We start from the raw sequence: 18,480 nt of genomic DNA on the forward strand, positions 1-18,480 counted from the left end.
CAGCAGGGACATCTGCAACTAGAGCAGGTTGCTTAGAGCCCCAAACAACCTGACCTGGAATGGTTCCAGGGAGGGGGAATCTCCCACCTCTCTGGGCAATATGGGGCAAGGTCTCACAACCTTCAGCACAAAAAATGTCTTCCTTAGATCTAACATTAATCTTCCTATTTTTAGATTAAAACCATTGTCCTTCATCCTGTCACTATATGACCTCCTAAAAAGTCCCTCTCCACCTTTCTTGTAGCCCTCTTTGAGAGCTAAAAGGCTGCAATAAAGTTTCCCTGGAGCTCTCTTCTCCAGGCTGAACAACCCCAACTCTTTCTGCCCGTCCTCACACCTGGAAGTGTTCAAAGGGAAGCTGGTTGGGGCCTTGAGCAACCTCATGCAGTGGATAGTGTCCTTGGTCAGGGGAGGTGGGTTGGAGCTAGATGACCTTTAAGGTCCCTTCCAACCCAAACCATTCTGTGGTTCTCTGATTTGCAAGCAACTGGAATTCCAGATCACACAGCTCAGCACTTTGACCCTTCCTCGACCACCCACTTATTCCTCTAACAGCACACAGAGGAAGAGACAGCAAAGCAGAGACAGTGGTTTAGAAATACCAAAACAAAACCCTAAAAGTTTATCTACAACCTTTTAATTTTGATTTTTCTCCATTAAATGAAACAAATAACTGTTCCAAGACCTGATGAAAGAACAAATTACCTTCTTCAGCTGCTGCTCCTTAAAGCACCGCACAGTCCTGGCTGGTTCGGAAATCAAGTTCTTGTAGTTCTCACAGATGTTGAGTCGAGACTGAGCCACTTGCATGGTGCCTTCTAAGAGGGATTTCCAAACTGAGTACATGCTCCTAAAACAAGGAAAACACAGAAGGCTTGTGGGGAGGAAAGGAGGGAGGCCAAGCTCAACACTGAAAAATTTAAGGGGGCAGCAAAATGCACCCAAGGATTGCTTTAATAACAGAGCTGAAGCTTAAACCTTCACGGGGATCCAACACACAGAGTCACAGATTGCAGTGGGTTGGAAGGGAACCTCAATAGAGAAGAGTGAAAATGGGATAATGAATTCCACTGACAGCCCATGCAGGCTCCCCACCTGCTTAAGGGCTATACACCTTCAGCTCAAGCCCATACAACTTCATACTGGTCATCAGGGAGGGAGTGGAGTCACTGTCCATGGAGGTGCTCAAAAAAGAATTGGATGTGGCACTTGAAGCCATGGTTTAGTTAGTCATGAGGTGTTGGGTGATAGGTTGGACTTGATGATCTCTGAGGTCTTTTCCAACCTGGTTGATTCTATGATTCTATGATTCAAAAGCCATCTTGTACAACCCCCCTGCAGGCAGCAGGGACATCTCCAACTAGGCTGCCCAGGGCCCCATCAAGTTTAACCGTGAATCTCTCCAGGGACGGGGCCTCCACCACATCCCTGGGCAACCTGTTGCAGTATTTCACCACTCTCACTGTGAAGAACTTCTGAGGTCCTACCTAAATCTGCCCTGCCCCACTTCCAAACCATTGCTCCTCATCCTATCACCCCAGGCCTTTCTAAACAGTCCCTTCCCAGCCTACCTGCAGGTCCACTTCAGACATTAAAGGCAGCTCTAAGGTCTCCCTGGAGCCCTCTCTTCTCCAGGCTGAACATCCCCAACTCTCTCAGTCTGTCCCCATAGCAGAGGTTCTCCAACTCCCTGATCATCTTCGTGGCCTCCTCTGGACCCTCTCCATCAGGTCCATATCACTGTTGTGTTGAGGGTCCATAGCTGGACACAGCCCTGCAGGTGAGGTCTCCCCAGAGCAGAGTAGAGGGACAGGATCCTCTCTCTCCATCTCTGGCCACACTGCTTTGGATTCAGCCCAGGTTGCCATTGATCTTTTGGGCTGCAAATGCCTATTGCTGGCTTCTGTCCAGCTTCTCACCCACCAGCACCCCCCAAGCCCTTTTCCTTTCTCCCCAAGTCCTTTACCTGAAGACTTCACCAGAAGTCAACATTTTCCCTCCTGACCCTGTTTCATGATTCAATTTCTCGGTGAACTTATTAGCTTGAACCTCTTTCTGCAATGGAACAGCTCCTGCAGAATGCAGCAGCCAAAGCCAAGTCAAAGGGTAGTCATTTTTTGATAAGATCATGGATTTGGTGATTTTGGGGCATCTTGTAAGCAAGGGAACAGTTACAGACTGCTCAGCAATTTTGCAACAGCTACCTGGAGTTTTGACAAGCATTTGTATTAGCTGGGCAAGGGGCAATGGATTGAAGCTGGAAGAGGGGAGACTGAGCCTGGAGATTAGGGAGGAATTCTTTCCAGTGAGGGTGGGGAGACACTGGAACAGGTTGCCCAGGGAAGCTCTGGATGCCTCCTCCCTGGAGGTGTTCAAGGCTAGGTGGGATGTGGCCTTGAGCAACCTGATCTAGCGTGAGGTGTCCCTGCCAATGGCAGGGGAGTTGAAACTGGATGATCTTTAAGGTCCCTTCCAACCCAACCCATTCTATGATTCCTTCATCACACACTAACAGACCAAAGGCAAGAACTGGAGCTGTGTGGTGACCTTTGTAGAGCCCCAGGAACTCACCACAAAATCTCAGAAATGCCCAGGTGAGAAGGAAAAGGTGGAAATGAAGACTGAGGGAGACCTTACAGCAGCCTCTCAGTTCTTAGAGGCCTAGGAAAAAAGCTGGGGCCAGACTTTTGAGCAGGGCCTGTTGTGATAGGACAAGGGGTGATGGTTTGAAACTAGAAGATGAAGATTAAGACTAGAGAGAAGGAAGACATTTTTTATGCTGAGGGTGGTGAGAGCCTGTCCCACGTTGTCCAGAGAGGTGGGAGATGCTCCATCCCTAGAACCATTCCAGGTCAGGTTCTTTGGAGCTCTGAGCGTCTTGCTCCAGTTGCAGATGTCCCTGCTGACTGCAGGGGAGGTGGACTGGATGAACTTCCAAAGGTCCCTTCCAACCCAAACCATTCCATGATACTCTGACCAACCCTGCAGCTGACAGAAGGGGAAGATTTGTGGAGCTTACAGAGCCCAAGTGCTCAGTGCTAGGGAGGGCTGGTGGTGGCAGGTATTGGGAGAAGACCTCTGGGCAGGGTGGGTGTATCTGATGGCATGACAAGCTTCCTGAGTGGCAAGGGAAGAGGGGGCTGGGTGTGATGGGAGCACTTTACATAGACTGAAGACTGATTAATTCAGTTTATTTCTTTACAGATACACAAAGGGTGTGAAGCTACTGAGAATTCTCTCACCAATTTCTTCCTGTTTGAAACAAAACTTGTCAGAACAGGGGAAAAAACCAAACCCCAGCACCCAAACACATTAAAATAAAGGATCTTAGAGCTTCTCCAAAATATTTAGCAGGCACTGGGCCAAGGAGGGAGGCTTTCAGCATTCTGAGTCATTGCTGTTTTCATCTTCTGATTCACCTTTCATGTTAATGAAGCTCAGTTTGTAAACAACTGCTTCTTGCCTCCCTTCCTCCTCGCTGTCAGATGAGATCTTCGTGAAGATTGGCCTCCTGACAACAAAGTTGGAGCTGTCTTTTCCTATTAAGAAATCCACACGCTAGAGTCCTGCTCCTGGGGAGAAAGAACCCCCTGCACCACTACAGTAAAGCAGCTCCATGGAGAAGAACCTGGGAGTGCTGGTGGACAACAAGTTGCCTGTGAGCCAGCAATGTGCCCTGGTGGCCAACAAGGACAAGGGTCTCCTGAGGAGCATGAAGAGTCTGGCCAGCAGGTCAAAGGAGGTTCTCCTCTCACTCTACCCTGATCTAGTGAGGGCACACCCAGAGTACTGGGTCCAGTTTTGGGCTCCTAAGTTCAAAAGGGACAGGGTAGAAAGGGAGACTACAAGGATGCTGAGGGGCCTGGAGCATCTCTGTGAGGAGGAAAGGCTTAGAGACCTGGAGCTGTTGAGCCTGGAGAAGAGCAGCCCCAGAGGGAATCTGATCAGTGCTCAAGCAAGAGCTCAAGGGGCTGTGCATAGCAAGAGGATGAGGCCAGACTCTTTTCTGGACAAGGGCTACAGGCACAAACTGGAACCCAGGAGGTTCCATCTGAACGTGAGGGAAAACTCCACTTTGAGTGTTGCAGAGGCCTGCAGCAGGCTGCACAGAGAGGTTGTGGAGTCTCCTTCTCTGGAGAGCTTCCAACCCCCCCTGGCCTTTGTGCTCCTGGGAAAGCTGCTGTGGGTTCTCCTGCTTACCAGGGGGTTTGGACTGGATGCTCTCCAGAGGTCCCTTCCAACCCCACCATGCTGGAATTCTGTGATTCCCCTAATCCAGCTGAGACTGAGAACTAAGCAGTAACACCCAAACAGGCTGCACAATTGCAGCTGCTCTTCTGTCACCCCATTCTGGCTTTTCAACCTCCTTACATTATCCAAGTAATTCATCATTTTCACCCATTTTCAGGGGAAAACAAAGCTTCACTTTGAACTGGCAATGCTGGGCAGCAAAGAAAAACGTGAATGGAGCAGAGCAGGGGTTTGCTGTTGAGTAAAATGATCAAATTGAAACAAGACAGACAGCTCTTGGACATCTCCAGCTGTTAATTACCTGTAATCACTTCGTTCATCAGCTTTCACTCCAAGCCAGTCCTTCTTCAAGTATTGGCTGGCCAGCTTCTGAATGCTCTGTTAAAAGAAGGAAATCCAAGTTCAGAGGCAAATAAACCAAGAAGAGGGTTTGCTCCTCTAGCAGATCAACACAAACCTGACACACACAAGTTCACAGAGCCACAGACTGCATCAGGTTGGAAGTGACCCTCAAAGGTCATCTTGTCCCCCCCCACTGCAGTCAGCAGGGACACCTCCAACTAGATCAGGCTGCCCAGGGTCACATCCAGTCTGACCTTGAATGTCTCCAGGGGTGGGGCCTCAACCATACCCCTGGGCAGCCTGTTCCAGTGTCTCACCACTCTCACTGTGAAGAGCCTCTCCTGAAGTCCAACCTAAACCTGCCCTGCTCCAGTTCCAAACCATTGCCCCTTGTCCTATCACCCCAGGCCCTTCTGAACAGCCCTTCCCCAGCCTTCCTGTAGGTCCTCTTCAGATGCAGCTCTAAGGTCTCCCTGGAGCCTTCTCTTCTCCAGGCTGAACAATCCCAACTCTCTCAGCCTGTCCCCATAGGACTCAAGTTGATTTACAACATTAGGAAACTCTTCCAACATGAGACTTCAGACTTCTGTTTCTCTTTAGCTTCTGTTCAGATCAGTCACAGAAGGGTAGAGAGAGAACCTCCCTTGACCTGATCATTGACAAATTGACTACAAAACTCCCATGACTAAGACCAGGCTGGATGAGGCTTCGTGCAACTTGGAGAAGAGAAGGCTCCAAGGAGACCTTCCAGTACCTGAAGGAGGCTACAAGAAGGCTGCAAAGAGACTGTTTGCAAAGGCCTGCAGGGACAGGATGAGAGGCAATGGCTTCAAACTAGAGCAGAGCAGATTTAGATTGGATGTGGGGAACAAGTTCTGCACCATGAGGGTGGTGGAACACTGGAACAGGTTGCCCAGGGAGGTGGTTGAGGCCCCATCTCTGGAGATAATCAAGGTGAGGCTGGACAGGGCCCTGGGCAACCTGAGCTAGCTGAGGATGTCCCTGCTGAGTGTAGAGGGGGTTGGACTGGATGACCTTTGGAGGTCCCTTCCAACCCAGACCATTCTATGACTATGGGCCAACTCAAGCCATTCTCTGACTGCTTTCCAAAGTGAGCAAGCTCAGCACTGAACTCCAAAGCCAAACGCCTCTGCTCACACACAGGGACAAACCATGGGGTGGAATTTCATTCAGGCCAACGTCTGGCTCTCAACCAGAGCAGTGCAGAAGGTTTACTTTCTTAAGCTTTTTCCTGAATGTAACTTTTTTTTCCCCTTCTTCCTGTGAGATTCTCCTTGTTCTGTTCTCAGTAACGCTTCTCGTTCTGCTCTGCTGAAACAAAGAATTCCACTGTTGGGCTCCAGCAGAGAAGTCAACTGATTGTTTAACCTCTGTCATCGCCTGGCTTCCCCCGTGGCTGAGGAATGTGCTCCTTTCTTCCTCAAAGGTGAACACCCAGCAAGTTCAACCAGCTTGAGGTCATGAAACTCAAACCCAGGAGTAAGTTTTAGAGAGGACAAGAAGTTTGTGGAGATCAGGCTCCTGAATTGTTCTTCTCTGGAAAGAGTTAAACCTGCCTGGGATCCTCTCCTTCTCTGGAGGCACCCCAAACACACCTGGACATTAGGATCCTCTCCTCTGGAGAGATCCCAAACATACCTGGACATTGGGATCCTCTCCTTCTCTGGAGGCACCCCAAACACACTTGGACATTGGGATCCTCTCCTTCTCTGGAGGCACCCCAAACACACCTGGACATTAGGATCCTCTCCTCTGGAGAGATCCCAAACATACCTGGACATTGGGATCCTCTCCTTCTCTGGAGGCACCCCAAACACACTTGGACACTGGGATCCTCTCCTTCTCTGGAGGCACCCCAAACACACCTGGACATTGGGATCCTCTCCTCTGGAGAGATCCCAAACACACCTGGACATTGGGATCCTCTCCTTCTCTGGAGAGATCCCAAACACACCTGGACATCGGGATCCTCTCCTTCTCTGGAGAGATCCCAAACACACCTGGACATTGGGATCCTCTCCTCTGGAGAGATCCCAAACACACCTGGACATTTTAATCCTCTCCTTCTCTGGAGGCACCCCAAACACACCTGGACATTGGGATCCTCTCCTTCTCTGGAGGCACCCCAAACACACCTGGACATTGGGATCCTCTACTCTGGAGAGATCCCAAACACCCCTGGACATTTTAATCCTCTCCTTCTCTGGAGGCACCCCAAACACACCTGGACATTAGGATCCTCTCCTTCTCTGGAGGGATCCCAAACATACCTGGACACTGGGATCCTCTCCTTCTCTGGAAGGATCCCAAACATACCTGGACACTGGGATCCTCTCCTTCTCTGGAAGGATCCCAAACATACCTGGACATTAGGATCCTCTCCTTCTCTGGAGGGATCCCAAACACACCTGGACATTGGGATCCTCTCCTTCTCTGGAGGCACCCCAAACACACTTGGACATTAGGATCCTCTCCTTCTCTGGAGGCACCCCAAACACACCTGGACATTAGGATCCTCTCCTCTGGAGAGATCCCAAACACACCTGGACATTGGGATCCTCTCCTTCTCTGGAGGCACCCCAAACACACTTGGACATTGGGATCCTCTCCTTCTCTGGAGGCACCCCAAACACACTTGGACATTGGGATCCTCTCCTTCTCTGGAGAGATCCCAAACACACCTGGACATTAGGATCCTCTCCTTCTCTGGAGGGATCCCAAACACACCTGGATATCACAGTATCACAAAGGTTGGAAGAAACCTCCAAGATCATCAAGTCCAACCTTTCATGGTAAGAATACAGTTTAAATGAGATGGCCCAGCACCTAAACACACCTGAGAGTGGGATGCTCTCCTTCTCTGGAGGGACCCCAAACACACCTGGACAATGGGACCTTCTCTGGAGTGATCCCAACCCCACCTGGACATTGTGATCCTAGGCAAGCTGCTGTGGGTGAGCCTGCTTTAGCAGAACTCCCCAGAGAGGTTGTGAAGTCTCCTCTAGAGATCTTCACAGCTCACCTGGATGTGTGCCTGTGTGACCTGCCCTAAATGCTCCTGTTTGGCAGGGGGGTTGGACTTGATCATCTGAGAGCCCTTCCAACCCCTATACCAATCTCTGATTCTGTGATCTCCAGAGGTCCTTTCCAATCCTCACCATGCTGGGATTCTGTGATGAGAGCCAGGTCCCCTAGCACTTGCTGTCTGCATGGCAGACAGCAGCTGATGTAACACTGAGGTTTGGGACACATCAGGCAGGCAGATTTTGTGCTCTTATTCATTTAGGTGGTTTCAGTTGCTTGCATCATTTTGATCACTTCTCCTTATCAGAGCAGAATCCATCAATCAACTCCTAACTTTCATCAATTAAACCTACACCCTGCAGTTAAAAAGAACCTTGAATGGAGATGGACAGAGAAACACCATCCTCTTGAGTCCTCTCTAATAACCAGGGATCCAAAGAACTCCAACATAGCTCCACACACAAACACACAGAATCACCAAGGTTGGAAGAGACCTCAAAGATCATCAAGTCCACGTGGGGTAAAAGGACAGGGATGGTACAAAAAGCCCAGTCAGGAGGCAAAGCCATAGGCAATATGTTCAAGCAGGGGTTAGCAGAGAGGGGCATTTGGTCAGAAGCTGCTGGAAGAAGCCTATGACTGAAAAGGTCTCTCCAGCCATGCTCTTTGCAGTGGTGGTGAGACCCTGAAACAGCAGTGATGGAGAAAATGCAAAAGAGAATGAAAGCAGGAAAAAAAGGGGAAAGTTCCTACCTGAAGCCAAGGCTGGGCTGGGTAGATGAATTCAGAGAATGATTGGATTGGAAGGGACCGTAAAGATCATCTAACTCCAAAGCCCCTGCCATAGAATCATAGAATCACCCAGGTTGGAAAAGACCTTGGAGATCATCAAGTCCAACCTATTACCTAACACCTCCTGACAACTAAAACATGGCTCTGGATGCAGCTCAGCACACAGCTGCCTGCTGGGCTGTCAGAGACCATTGCTGGCTCCCGGGGAGTTTGTCACCAGCTGACACCCCCCAAGTCCTTCTCCTCCAGACTGCTCTCAAGCCACTCCTCACCCAGTCTGGGTTTGGGCTTGGGGATGTCCCAGAGGGCCACATCCCTTTGCCATGAACAAACCTATTTTGTCTCAGTGCTGCTGGTTCTTCAGAAGCCCAACTGAACCTTACCTGCCCTTGTAAAAGCAGCAGTCTGACTGATACCAGATATCCTTCAAAATCAGAGTTTTAGTTGTAGGAGAGTGAGAGTGGCTGAGAATGCAGAGACTGCCAAATGCAGAGAGAATGCTCTAAAAAACAGAAGAGAGAGAAGAAAAAACCCCACACAACTGAGGTGCATCCCAAACCAGACATCTCAGATGCTGGTGCACCCCTAAAGCATCCATAAAGACATTTCAGATGCTGGTGCACCCCTAAAGCATCCATAAAGACATCTCAGATGCTGATGCAGCCCTAAAGCATCCATAAAGACATCTCAGATGCTGGTGCACCCCTAAAGCATCCATAAAGACATTTCAGATGCTGGTGCACCCCTAAAGCATCCATAAAGACATTTCAGATGCTGCTGCACCCCTAAAGCATCCATAAAGACATCTCAGATGCTGATGCAGCCCTAAAGCATCCATAAAGACATCTCAGATGCTGGTGCACCCCTAAAGCATCCATAAAGACATTTCAGATGCTGGTGCACCCCTAAAGCATCCATAAAGACATTTCAGATGCTGGTGCAGCCCTAAAGCATCCCTAAAGACATTTCAGATGCTGGTGCAGCCCTAAAGCATCCATAAAGGCATCTCAGATGCTGGTGCACCCCTAAAGCATCCATAAAGACATCTCAGATGCTGCTGCACCCCTAAAGCATCCATAAAGACATTTCAAATGCTGGTGCAGCCCTAAAGCATCCATAAAGACATTTCAGATGCTGGTGCACCCCTAAAGCATCCATGAAGACATCTCAGATGCTGCTGCACCCCTAAAGCATCCATAAAGACATCTCAGATGCTGATGCAGCCCTAAAGCATCCATAAAGACATTTCAGATGCTGGTGCACCCCTAAAGCATCCATAAAGACATTTCAGATGCTGCTGCACCCCTAAAGCATCCATAAAGACATCTCAGACGCTGGTGCAGCCCTGATGCTGCTTCTCTTAGATCAGGAACATTTATACTACTTCAACCTCCTCACTAAGTCTGACAGGAACAGTGAGATACTCAGTGCCAAACATTTCCCAGCCAGCTTCATCCATCACCCAGATGTTTTCTTTGCAAGCTCCAAGGGGAACTCCAAACATATTTTATGCTGTTGCCAATCACTTGGAGAGGTTTGGACAGGAGAAAAGGGAAATGTGGGAGAGGAAAACGCGAAGCAGTCAGAGTCAGTGGGAAGAGAATTCCAGCTCCTGAGTGCAGCAGAACAATTTAGCCTCCAAATTAGATTCCAAGCTGGTTATTAAGTGTTCAGAGGGCTGAACTGAAGTGGTGTTTTATTTACTGGAGCTAGATTCAATAAGAGCTTTAATGGTTTAATGAGAGTGAACTCTGCTCAGCGCAGGCTCAAGGCAGGGATTCCACCCAGGATGTGACTTGCTCCAATTTCTAACAGGAGTTAATGACTACAAAACCAGGGGCAGGGACAACGATTTTGCTCAGAGCTTAGCACAGAGCCTCAGGCAATGAGACCATGACTGAAGTGCTGCTGCAGCACAAGTGAAAATGAACACAAACTACATCACAGGCACCATGTCATCTCCACAGAGCATCCTAACACCTCCTAAAAGGGTCAGATTATGGATCACAGAATGGCTCAGGTTGGAAGGGACCTCAGAGACCATCTTCTCCAACCTCCACACCATGCCCAGGGACACCTCTCAGCTAGACTCAGCTGCTCAAGGCCTCATCCAACCTGGCCTTCAACACCCCCAGGCTGCCACAGCCTCCCTGGGCAGCCTGTACCAGACTCTCACCACCCTCCTGCTGAAGAACTTCTTCCTCAGCTCCAGTCTGACCCTGCTCTGCCTCAGCTTCAAACCATTCCCCCTTGGCCTGGCTCTAGACACCCTTAGCAAAAGTCCCTCTGCAGCCTTCCTGCAGGATCCCTTCAGCTATTGCAAGGCAGCTCTGAGGTCCCCCTGGAGCCTTCTCTTCTCCAGGCTGAACACCCCCAGCTCCCTCAGCCTGGCCTCAGAGCAGAGCTGCTGCAGCCCTTGGATCGTCTTTGTGGCCTCCTCTGGACTCTCTCCATCATCTCTGTGTCCTTCTGCTGGGGACACCAGAACTGGAGGCAGGATTGGAGGTGGGGTCTGAGCAGAGCAGAGTCCTCAGGAGCATCCTGACATGCTTGATACCCAATGCAAAGCCGTGTGTCTCCCTTTTGGAGTTTCGTGATCCCAGCTCCAAAAACCAGGGAGTTGCAGTCTTTAATTCATTATTTCTTTGCTAGATGATACATTTTTCTCCCAGCCTTTTTTTTTTCCCTCCTCCACCATCCAGTTCCAATCCCCCCACCATGGGCAGGGAGACTTCTCACCAGCCCAGGTTGCTGAAGGCCTCATCCAACCTGGCCTTGAACACCTTCAAGCAGGGGGCATCCACAACCTCCCTGAGCAACCTGTTCCAGTGTCTCCCCACCCTCACTGGAAAGAATTTCTTCCTATTCTACTTGACATACCTTCTTCTAGACTGTGAAAATGTTCCCCAAACCCAGAGAGAGGGTTTTTTTTCTCCCAGCCACCTTTCTTAAAGTCCCTATGAAACTCCTAAAAAACCTCAGCCAAGGGCACAGCCTCAGATTATGCTAAAAGAATCCTCGAGGCTCCCAGCACATCCCAGTTCTGTGCCGCTGAAGACAGACCAGCAGCTCTAGAGAAGAAAGTTCTTTGCCTCATGGTTCAAAAGCCTGTGCTTCTGGAGCACAGCCCCACTGGGAACAGCAAAGCCAAAGCCCTGGATAGCAGCAGAGGGTCACAAAGCTTCACCTTTCCAGGCTTAACACCCCCAACTCTCCCAGCCTGGCCTCACAGCAGAGGGCTTCCAGCCCTCCCACCATGGCTTTGGCCTCTGGCCCTGCTCCAACAGGTCCCTGTCTGTGCTGTGCTGAGGACTCCAGAAGGTTGGGTTGGAAGGGACCCTAAAGATCATCTGGTTTCAATCCCCTGTCATGGGCAGGGATGCCTCCTACTAGACCAGGTTGCTTATCCAGCCATGCTCTGAACAATCCCAGGCTTGGAACCCCCACAACTGCCCTGGGCAACCTGTCCCAGTGCCTCACCACCCTCAAGGGGAAGCATTTCCTCCTCATGTCTCATCTAAATCCAGCTTCTTCCAGCTTGAAGCCATCACCCCCTGTCAGCACAGGACTCTGTGAAAAGTCCCTCTCCAGCTCTCTTCTAGCTTACTTCAAATATTGAAAGGCTGCTACAAGGTCTCCCTGGAGTCTTCTCTTCTCCAGGCTGAACAACCCAAACTCTCTCAGCCTGGCCTCACAGCAGAGGGCTTACAGCTCCTTGGTTATCTTCCTGGCTCTGCTCTGGCCCTGCTCCAGCAGGTCCCTGTCTGTGCTGAGGCCTCCAGAGCTGCCCCAGCCCTGCAGGTGGGGTCTGAGCAGAGCACAGCAGAGGAGCAGAATCCCCTCCCTGCCCCTGCTGCCCACACTGCTGGGGATCAGCCCAGCACAGGGCTGGCTCTGGGCTGGCAGTGCTCAGTGCTGGCTCATCTCCAGCTTTTCACCCAGCAGCACCCCCAAGTCCTTCTCCACAGGGCTGCTCTCCAGCCCTTCATCCCCCAGCCTGGATTGCTACTGGAGATTGCCTCAACCTATGTGCAGAAGGACCCTGCACTTGACCTTGTTCACCCTCATGAGGTTCTCACAGGCCCACTTCTCCAGCTTGTTCAGGTCCCTCTGGATGAAGCCCATCCCTCAGGTGTGCCAACCACACCAGCTTGGTGCCATCCTCCACCAGCATTTGGGAGGAACATGTTAAGATGCCAGCAGGGAAGTGCCACCAGCGCTGCTGCTCACAGCCAGCTTTGGCAGACCGCTGCAACTCCAGCAGCCAGTCAAAACTCTTTGAATTATTCAAGATGCTCTCTGGGCTCCAGAAGAGTTGGGAAGCAAGAGGGGAGAAAACATCATTTGTAAAGGTTCCCTGGCTCTGATGTTTGAGGTGCAGACCAGGGAAAGCATGTGTCAGAAGAGGGAAGGGAATGAATGGTTCGGGTGGGGGGATGCTTCACTGGGTTAAGACCTGGCAGGGCCCAAAGAGTGGTGGGGAATGGAGTTAAGTGCTCTTGGTGGCCAGTCACAAGCGGTGCTCCCCCCAGGGCTCCAACTGGATGAGGGAATTGAGGGTGCCCAGGGTTAAGTTTGCAGATGGCATTAAATTGGGTGGGATGCTGATCTGGTGGAAGGTAGGAAGGCTCTGCAGAGGGATCTGGACAGGCTGGACTGATGGGCAAAGGCCAGTGGGATGAGGTTGAACAAGGCCAAGTGCTGCGTCCTGCACTTGGGTTACAACAACCTCATGAAGGCTCCAGGCTAGGGGGAGGGTGGCTGAAAAGCTATTTGGTCAAAAAGGACCTGGGGGTGCTGGTTGACAGCTGGCTGAAGATGAGCCAGCAGTGTGCTCAGGTGGCCAAGAAGGCCACCAGCAGCCTGGCCTGGATCAGCAATGGTGCTGCCTGCAGGAGCAGGGAAGTGATTGTGCCCCTTGACTCTGTGCTGGTGAAGCCACACCTTGAGTCCTGGGTTCTGGTTTGGCCCCCAGACTAGAAAGACACTGAGGTGCTGGAGCAGGTCCAGAGAAGGGCAATGAAGCTGGGGAAGGGTCTGGGGAAAAAGAGGCAGAGGGGAGACATCATTGATTTCCACGACTGCCTGAAAGGAGGTTGCAGTGAGGTGGGGGGTGGTCTCTTCTCCCTAGTCTCAGGGGATAGGAGAGGAAATGGCCTGAAATTGTGCCAGGGGAGGATTAGGTGGGAACTCAGGAAAGATTTCTTTGCTGCAAGAATGGTCAGGGAAGTGGTGGAGTCCCCATCCCTGGAGGTGTTCAAGAAATGTGTGGACACAGCACCGTGGGACATGGTACTTGGGGAGATGGTTTAATGGCCATGGTGGTGTTGGGTTGACAGCTGGCCTCAATGATCTTTTCCAATCCAACCAATTCTATGTTTCCAAGTCATGGTTCAGCATCTGGTGTTCTCCATGCAGACATCTGATTGCTAACCTTCATCCAAGCCAAGTTTCCCAGAACACGGCATCTTCACCTCTTCAAAACGAAACCCAAATGTCACATGTGGAAGTGACAGTAAAAGAGCAGTGACAGTGAAAAAGCAGTTGTAGATCATTCAAAAGAGGAACTACTTTCACCCACCAGCTCACTGGACCCACCAGCCTCCCCAGCTGTGAAGAAAGAGCCACATCCTTCCTCTGTCTCAAAGAAGCTCTTTGCACAAACCCTCTCTGGGCAAGCACTGCCTGAGAAGGAGACAGCTGGGGAGGGGCTGTTTAGAAGGGCTTGAAGTGAAGAAAAGGCCTTGGGGGTGCTGGGGGAGGAGAAGCTGAACAGGAGCCGGCAGTGAGTACTTGCAGCCCAGAGAGCCAACCACAGCCTGGGCTGCAGCAAGAGAAGTGTGGCCAGCAGGGCCAGGGAGGGGATTCTCCCCCCCTGCTCCACTCTGCTGAGACCACACCTGGAGCTCTGTGTCCAGTTCTGGAGCCTCTGTTCCAGGAAGGATCTGGAGGTGCTGGAAGGTGTCCAGAGAAGGGCCATGAGGATGAGCAGAGGGCTGGAGCTGGAGACAGACTGAGAGAGTTGGGGTTGTTCAGTCTAGAGAAGAAAAGCCTCCAAGGAGACCTTCTTGTGGCCTTCCAGTATCTGAAGGGGGCTACAAGAAAGCTGGGGAGAGACTACTTAGGGTGTCAGGGAGAGATAGGATTAGGGGGAATGGATCCAAGCTAGAGGAGAGGAGATTCAGACTGGATGTTAGGAAGAAGCTCTTCCCCATGAGGGTGGTGAGACACTGGCACAGGTTGCCCAGAGAGGTGGTGGAAGCCTCATCCTTGGAGGTTTTGAAGGCCAGGCTGGATGTGGCTGTGAGCAACCTGAACCAGTGTGAGTTGTCCCTGCCCATGGCAGCGGGGGTTGGAACTGGATGATCCTTGAGATCACTTCCAACCCTGACAGTTCTATGATAGGCAATGACTGGAAACTGGAGCAGGGCAGATTTAGGTTGGACATCAGGAGAAGTTCTTCAGAATGAACGTGACAAGACACTGGAACAGGTTGCCCAGGGATGTGGTTGAGGCCCCATCCCTGGAGATATTCAAGATCACTCAGTGTGGCTCTGATCTAGTTGGAGGTGTCCCTGCTGACTGCAGGGAGCTGGACAAGATGACCTTTGAGGGTCCCTTCCAACCTGATGCATTCTTTGAACCTGTATCCAGGGATTCAAACCTGACCTTGCCCAGCTCAGCTGCCTCAGGAAGAATGTGGGAGACAAACTTTGATCATCCTTAGAGTGAAAGAGCTCTGACAGCCTCGATCTGCACCAGTGGGGATGGTCCCACCTGAGTGCTTTCAGCACCACCACTGCAACCAGATTCTGCCTCAAGTCATTTAAAGGTAGAAGCAAAAAGGTGAATGCAGCTTTGGAGTGTCCCAAATTTGACAAACCACTCACACAGCTCTCCTGATCTCAGTAACTTTCCTCTGTCATGGTCAACACTTGTCACTCTTTCCTTCTTAAGGGGGAAGTTCTTTCTTTACACACCCCCCCCCCCCCCCAAAAGAAACAAAAAGGGGAAAAGGAGGTATTTGTAATCTCACCAAAACATTTTTGGAGGAGATTGGTCATCTGCATTTAGCCCACATCCAGCAGTTACTCTATCACCAGGTGAGCCCTCCCCAGCAGAGAAGGGGAATCAGGACAAGCAGAGGAGAGCCACAGGTAGAAATGGAAACAGATCTCGTGGAACAGCCAAATTAATGCTAAAGCCAACACAAGGCAGGGAAAGCTAGACTCAGCCCAGAAATGGTGCAGCAGTCACAGTACCCAGGAGAGCAGACCTGAAGAGCATGAGAAGGCAAGCAGGCTGAGCAGGAACTCAAGCAGCAAGCTCTAGCAGGAGGCTTCCTTCCCCTTAAACTTCCCTCTTGATACTGGGATACAGCTGCAGCCAACTCCAGTCAGCTGTGCTGGCTGACTCAGAGCTGCTGATGGCCTGCAGCCCATGGCTGGCCTGGGATCCTGTCCCAAGTTAAACCATGTTGATCCCAACTCCTTAGCCTGGTTTATAAAGGAAGCTGAAAACTAAACAATTTGCCTTGAAAACAGTGCTTGGTGAGAGAGGGCAGAGTAGTGTTTCCAAACAAGGAGAGTACCTTCTCACCTCCATGTTCAAATTAATATTGAGAGTATTTACTATGTTAAAAAAGCCTTAACAAGTGGAAACACTGGCCTGGAATGTGGTGGATATAGGTTCACAGAGTCACAGAACGGTTTGAGTTGGAAGAGACCTTAAAGATCATCTAGTCCCAAGCCCCATGCCATGGGCAGGGACACCTCCCACTAGACCAGGGTGCTCAAGGCCTCATCCAACCTGACCTTCAACACCTCCAGGCATCAGCATTGTATTGAATTCCAGAAGATGAAGAACAGCAAAACCATTCTGGCAGCTTGTTCCTTCCAGGCTATTCCAGCTGAGAGCTGCTGACTCTGAGGGTTCACAGGATCACAGGATGTTAGGGGTTGGAAGGGACCTCTGGTGATCTTTGAGTCCAATCCCCCTGCCAGAGCAAGACCACAGAATCCAGCACAAGTCACACAGGAATGCATCCAGATGGGGCTTGAAAATCTCCAAAGCAAGAGACTCCTCAACCTTCCTGGGGAGCCTGTTCCAGTGTTCTGTGACCCTTACAGCAAAGAAGTTGTTCTGTGGTGTAGTTTACATCCACTGCCCCTTGTCCTATCACAGGGCACAAGTGAGCAGAGCCTGTCCCTTCCCTCCTGACCCCTAGCCCTCTTATAAACATTTATTAAATCCCCTCTCAGTCTTCTCTTCTCCACACTGAAAGCCCCCAAGGGCTCTCAGCCCCTCCCCACCAGGCAGTGCTGCAGCGTTCACCTCTACTAAGCCTTTCCTGTGAGCTCCTGTATTTTATTGCACTAGAAACAAGCTGCAAACCATCACTCCTTCAGATGGAATCCATCCTCTAGCTAGTGTCTTCCAGCTGGTTAAAATCCTCCTTTCTGAAGCTGGCTGCTCCTCTGCAGTGCCGTTAGCAGCCGTGTCTGGAGCTGCTCCATGTTATTCACTGCGTCTTCCAAACCTGCAGGTTGGCATTTGCTATTCTGTGGGAACTCAGTTGCCCCTCAGTTTAAGAAGGTCATTGAAACACTTGAACATGTCCAGAGAAGGGCAACGAGGCTGGGGAGAGGCCTTGAGCACAGCCCTGTGAGGAGAGGCTGAGGGAGCTGGGGTTGTTTAGCCTGGAGAAGAGGAGGCTCAGGGGAGACCTCATTGCTCTCTACAACTACCTGAAGGGAGGCTGTAGCCAGGTGGGGGTTGGTCTCTTCTCTCAAGCAACCAGCACCACAACAAGAGGACACAGTCTCAAGCTGCACCAGGGGAAGTTTAGGCTGGAGGTGAGGAGAAAGTTCTACACTGAGAGAGTCATTTGTCATTGGAATGTGCTGCCCAGGGAGGTGGTGGAGTCACCGTCCCTGGAGGTGTTCAAGAGGGGATTGGATGTGGCACTTGGTGCCATGGTCTAGTCATGAGGTCTGTGGGGACAGGTTGGACTCGATGATCTTTGAGGCCTCTTCCAACCTTGGTGATACTGTGATACTGTGAACTCAGTTATCAAAGGTTCACATGATTACAAAGCAGGGCTACAGCTCCACAGCTTATCTAGCACAACAGCTTTTCAGTTGTTCTGGGGTTTGTTGGTTTTTTTCTTTTCCTTTCCCATCCTAATACAGCTGGCAGAGAGCTGCTACACCTGGGGAAGCTTCACGTGGTTATGCAGTGATCAGTTCAGGAGTGAAATGTTCCTGCTGCTGACATTTTCTCCCGCTTCACAACATCCCTATCCAGTTGGGTGAGTAGCTTCTGAGCTCCTTATCCTCAGGAGATGGGACATGCCATTAGGTAATCTTTTAGATTCACATTTTGGGGCATGAGTGGAAATGTGGCTCCATTATTATTGGGGGGGGGGAACCCAGCACAACCTGCCTGGAAAGACAATGTTCTGTGTTTAATGGGATGTGTATCATAGTTTGGGATGTGTATCATAGTATCAGTCAGGGTTGGAAGGGACCACAAGGATCATCTAGTTCCAACCCCCCTGCCATGGGCAGGGACACCCCACACTAGCTCAGGCTGGCCAGAGCCTCCTCCAGCCTGGGCTTAAACACCTCCAGGGACGGGGCCTCAACCACCTCCCTGGACAACCCATTCCAGGGCTTCACCACTCTCATGGTGAAGAACTTCCACCTCACGTCCAGCCTGAATCTCCCCACCTCCAGCTTCATTCCATTCCCCCTAGTCCTATCACTACCTGAGATCCTGAGAAGTCCCTCCCCAGCCTTCTTGTAGGCCCCCTTCAGATACTGGAAGGCCACAATGAGGTCACTTCGGAGCCTTCTCTTCTCCAGACTGAACATGTGTTGGGGTCTTTGGGCACTTGGGATGCCTGGGAAGGGGAAGGGGAAGGGGAAGGGGAAGGGGAAGGGGAAGGGGAAGGGGAAGGAGAAGGAGAAGGAGAAGGAGAAGGTGAAGGAGGAGAAGGAGGAGGAGAAGGAGGAGGAGAAGGAGGAGAAGAAGGAGGAGGAGAAGGAG

At 50.9% G+C, this 18,480-nt stretch overlaps 1 protein-coding gene across 4 annotated transcripts in view; it reads right to left on the reverse strand.

The window, feature by feature from the left end:
* FCHSD2 (FCH and double SH3 domains 2) overlaps positions 1 to 18,480 on the reverse strand; it is a 227,818-nt gene that overhangs the window by 99,696 nt on the left and 109,642 nt on the right. For all 4 annotated transcript variants that reach the window (XM_054164636.1, XM_054164635.1, XM_054164634.1 and 1 more), the window contains 2 exons: positions 4,553 to 4,629; positions 706 to 850 (listed from right to left, as the gene is read on the reverse strand). In XM_054164636.1, the coding sequence (XP_054020611.1) occupies positions 706 to 850; positions 4,553 to 4,629 (222 nt within the window). The remainder of the gene's footprint in view (positions 1 to 705; positions 851 to 4,552; positions 4,630 to 18,480) is intronic.

Source organism: Dryobates pubescens, chromosome 10 (assembly GCF_014839835.1).
Source record: "Dryobates pubescens isolate bDryPub1 chromosome 10, bDryPub1.pri, whole genome shotgun sequence".
Taxonomy (NCBI): domain Eukaryota; kingdom Metazoa; phylum Chordata; class Aves; order Piciformes; family Picidae; genus Dryobates; species Dryobates pubescens.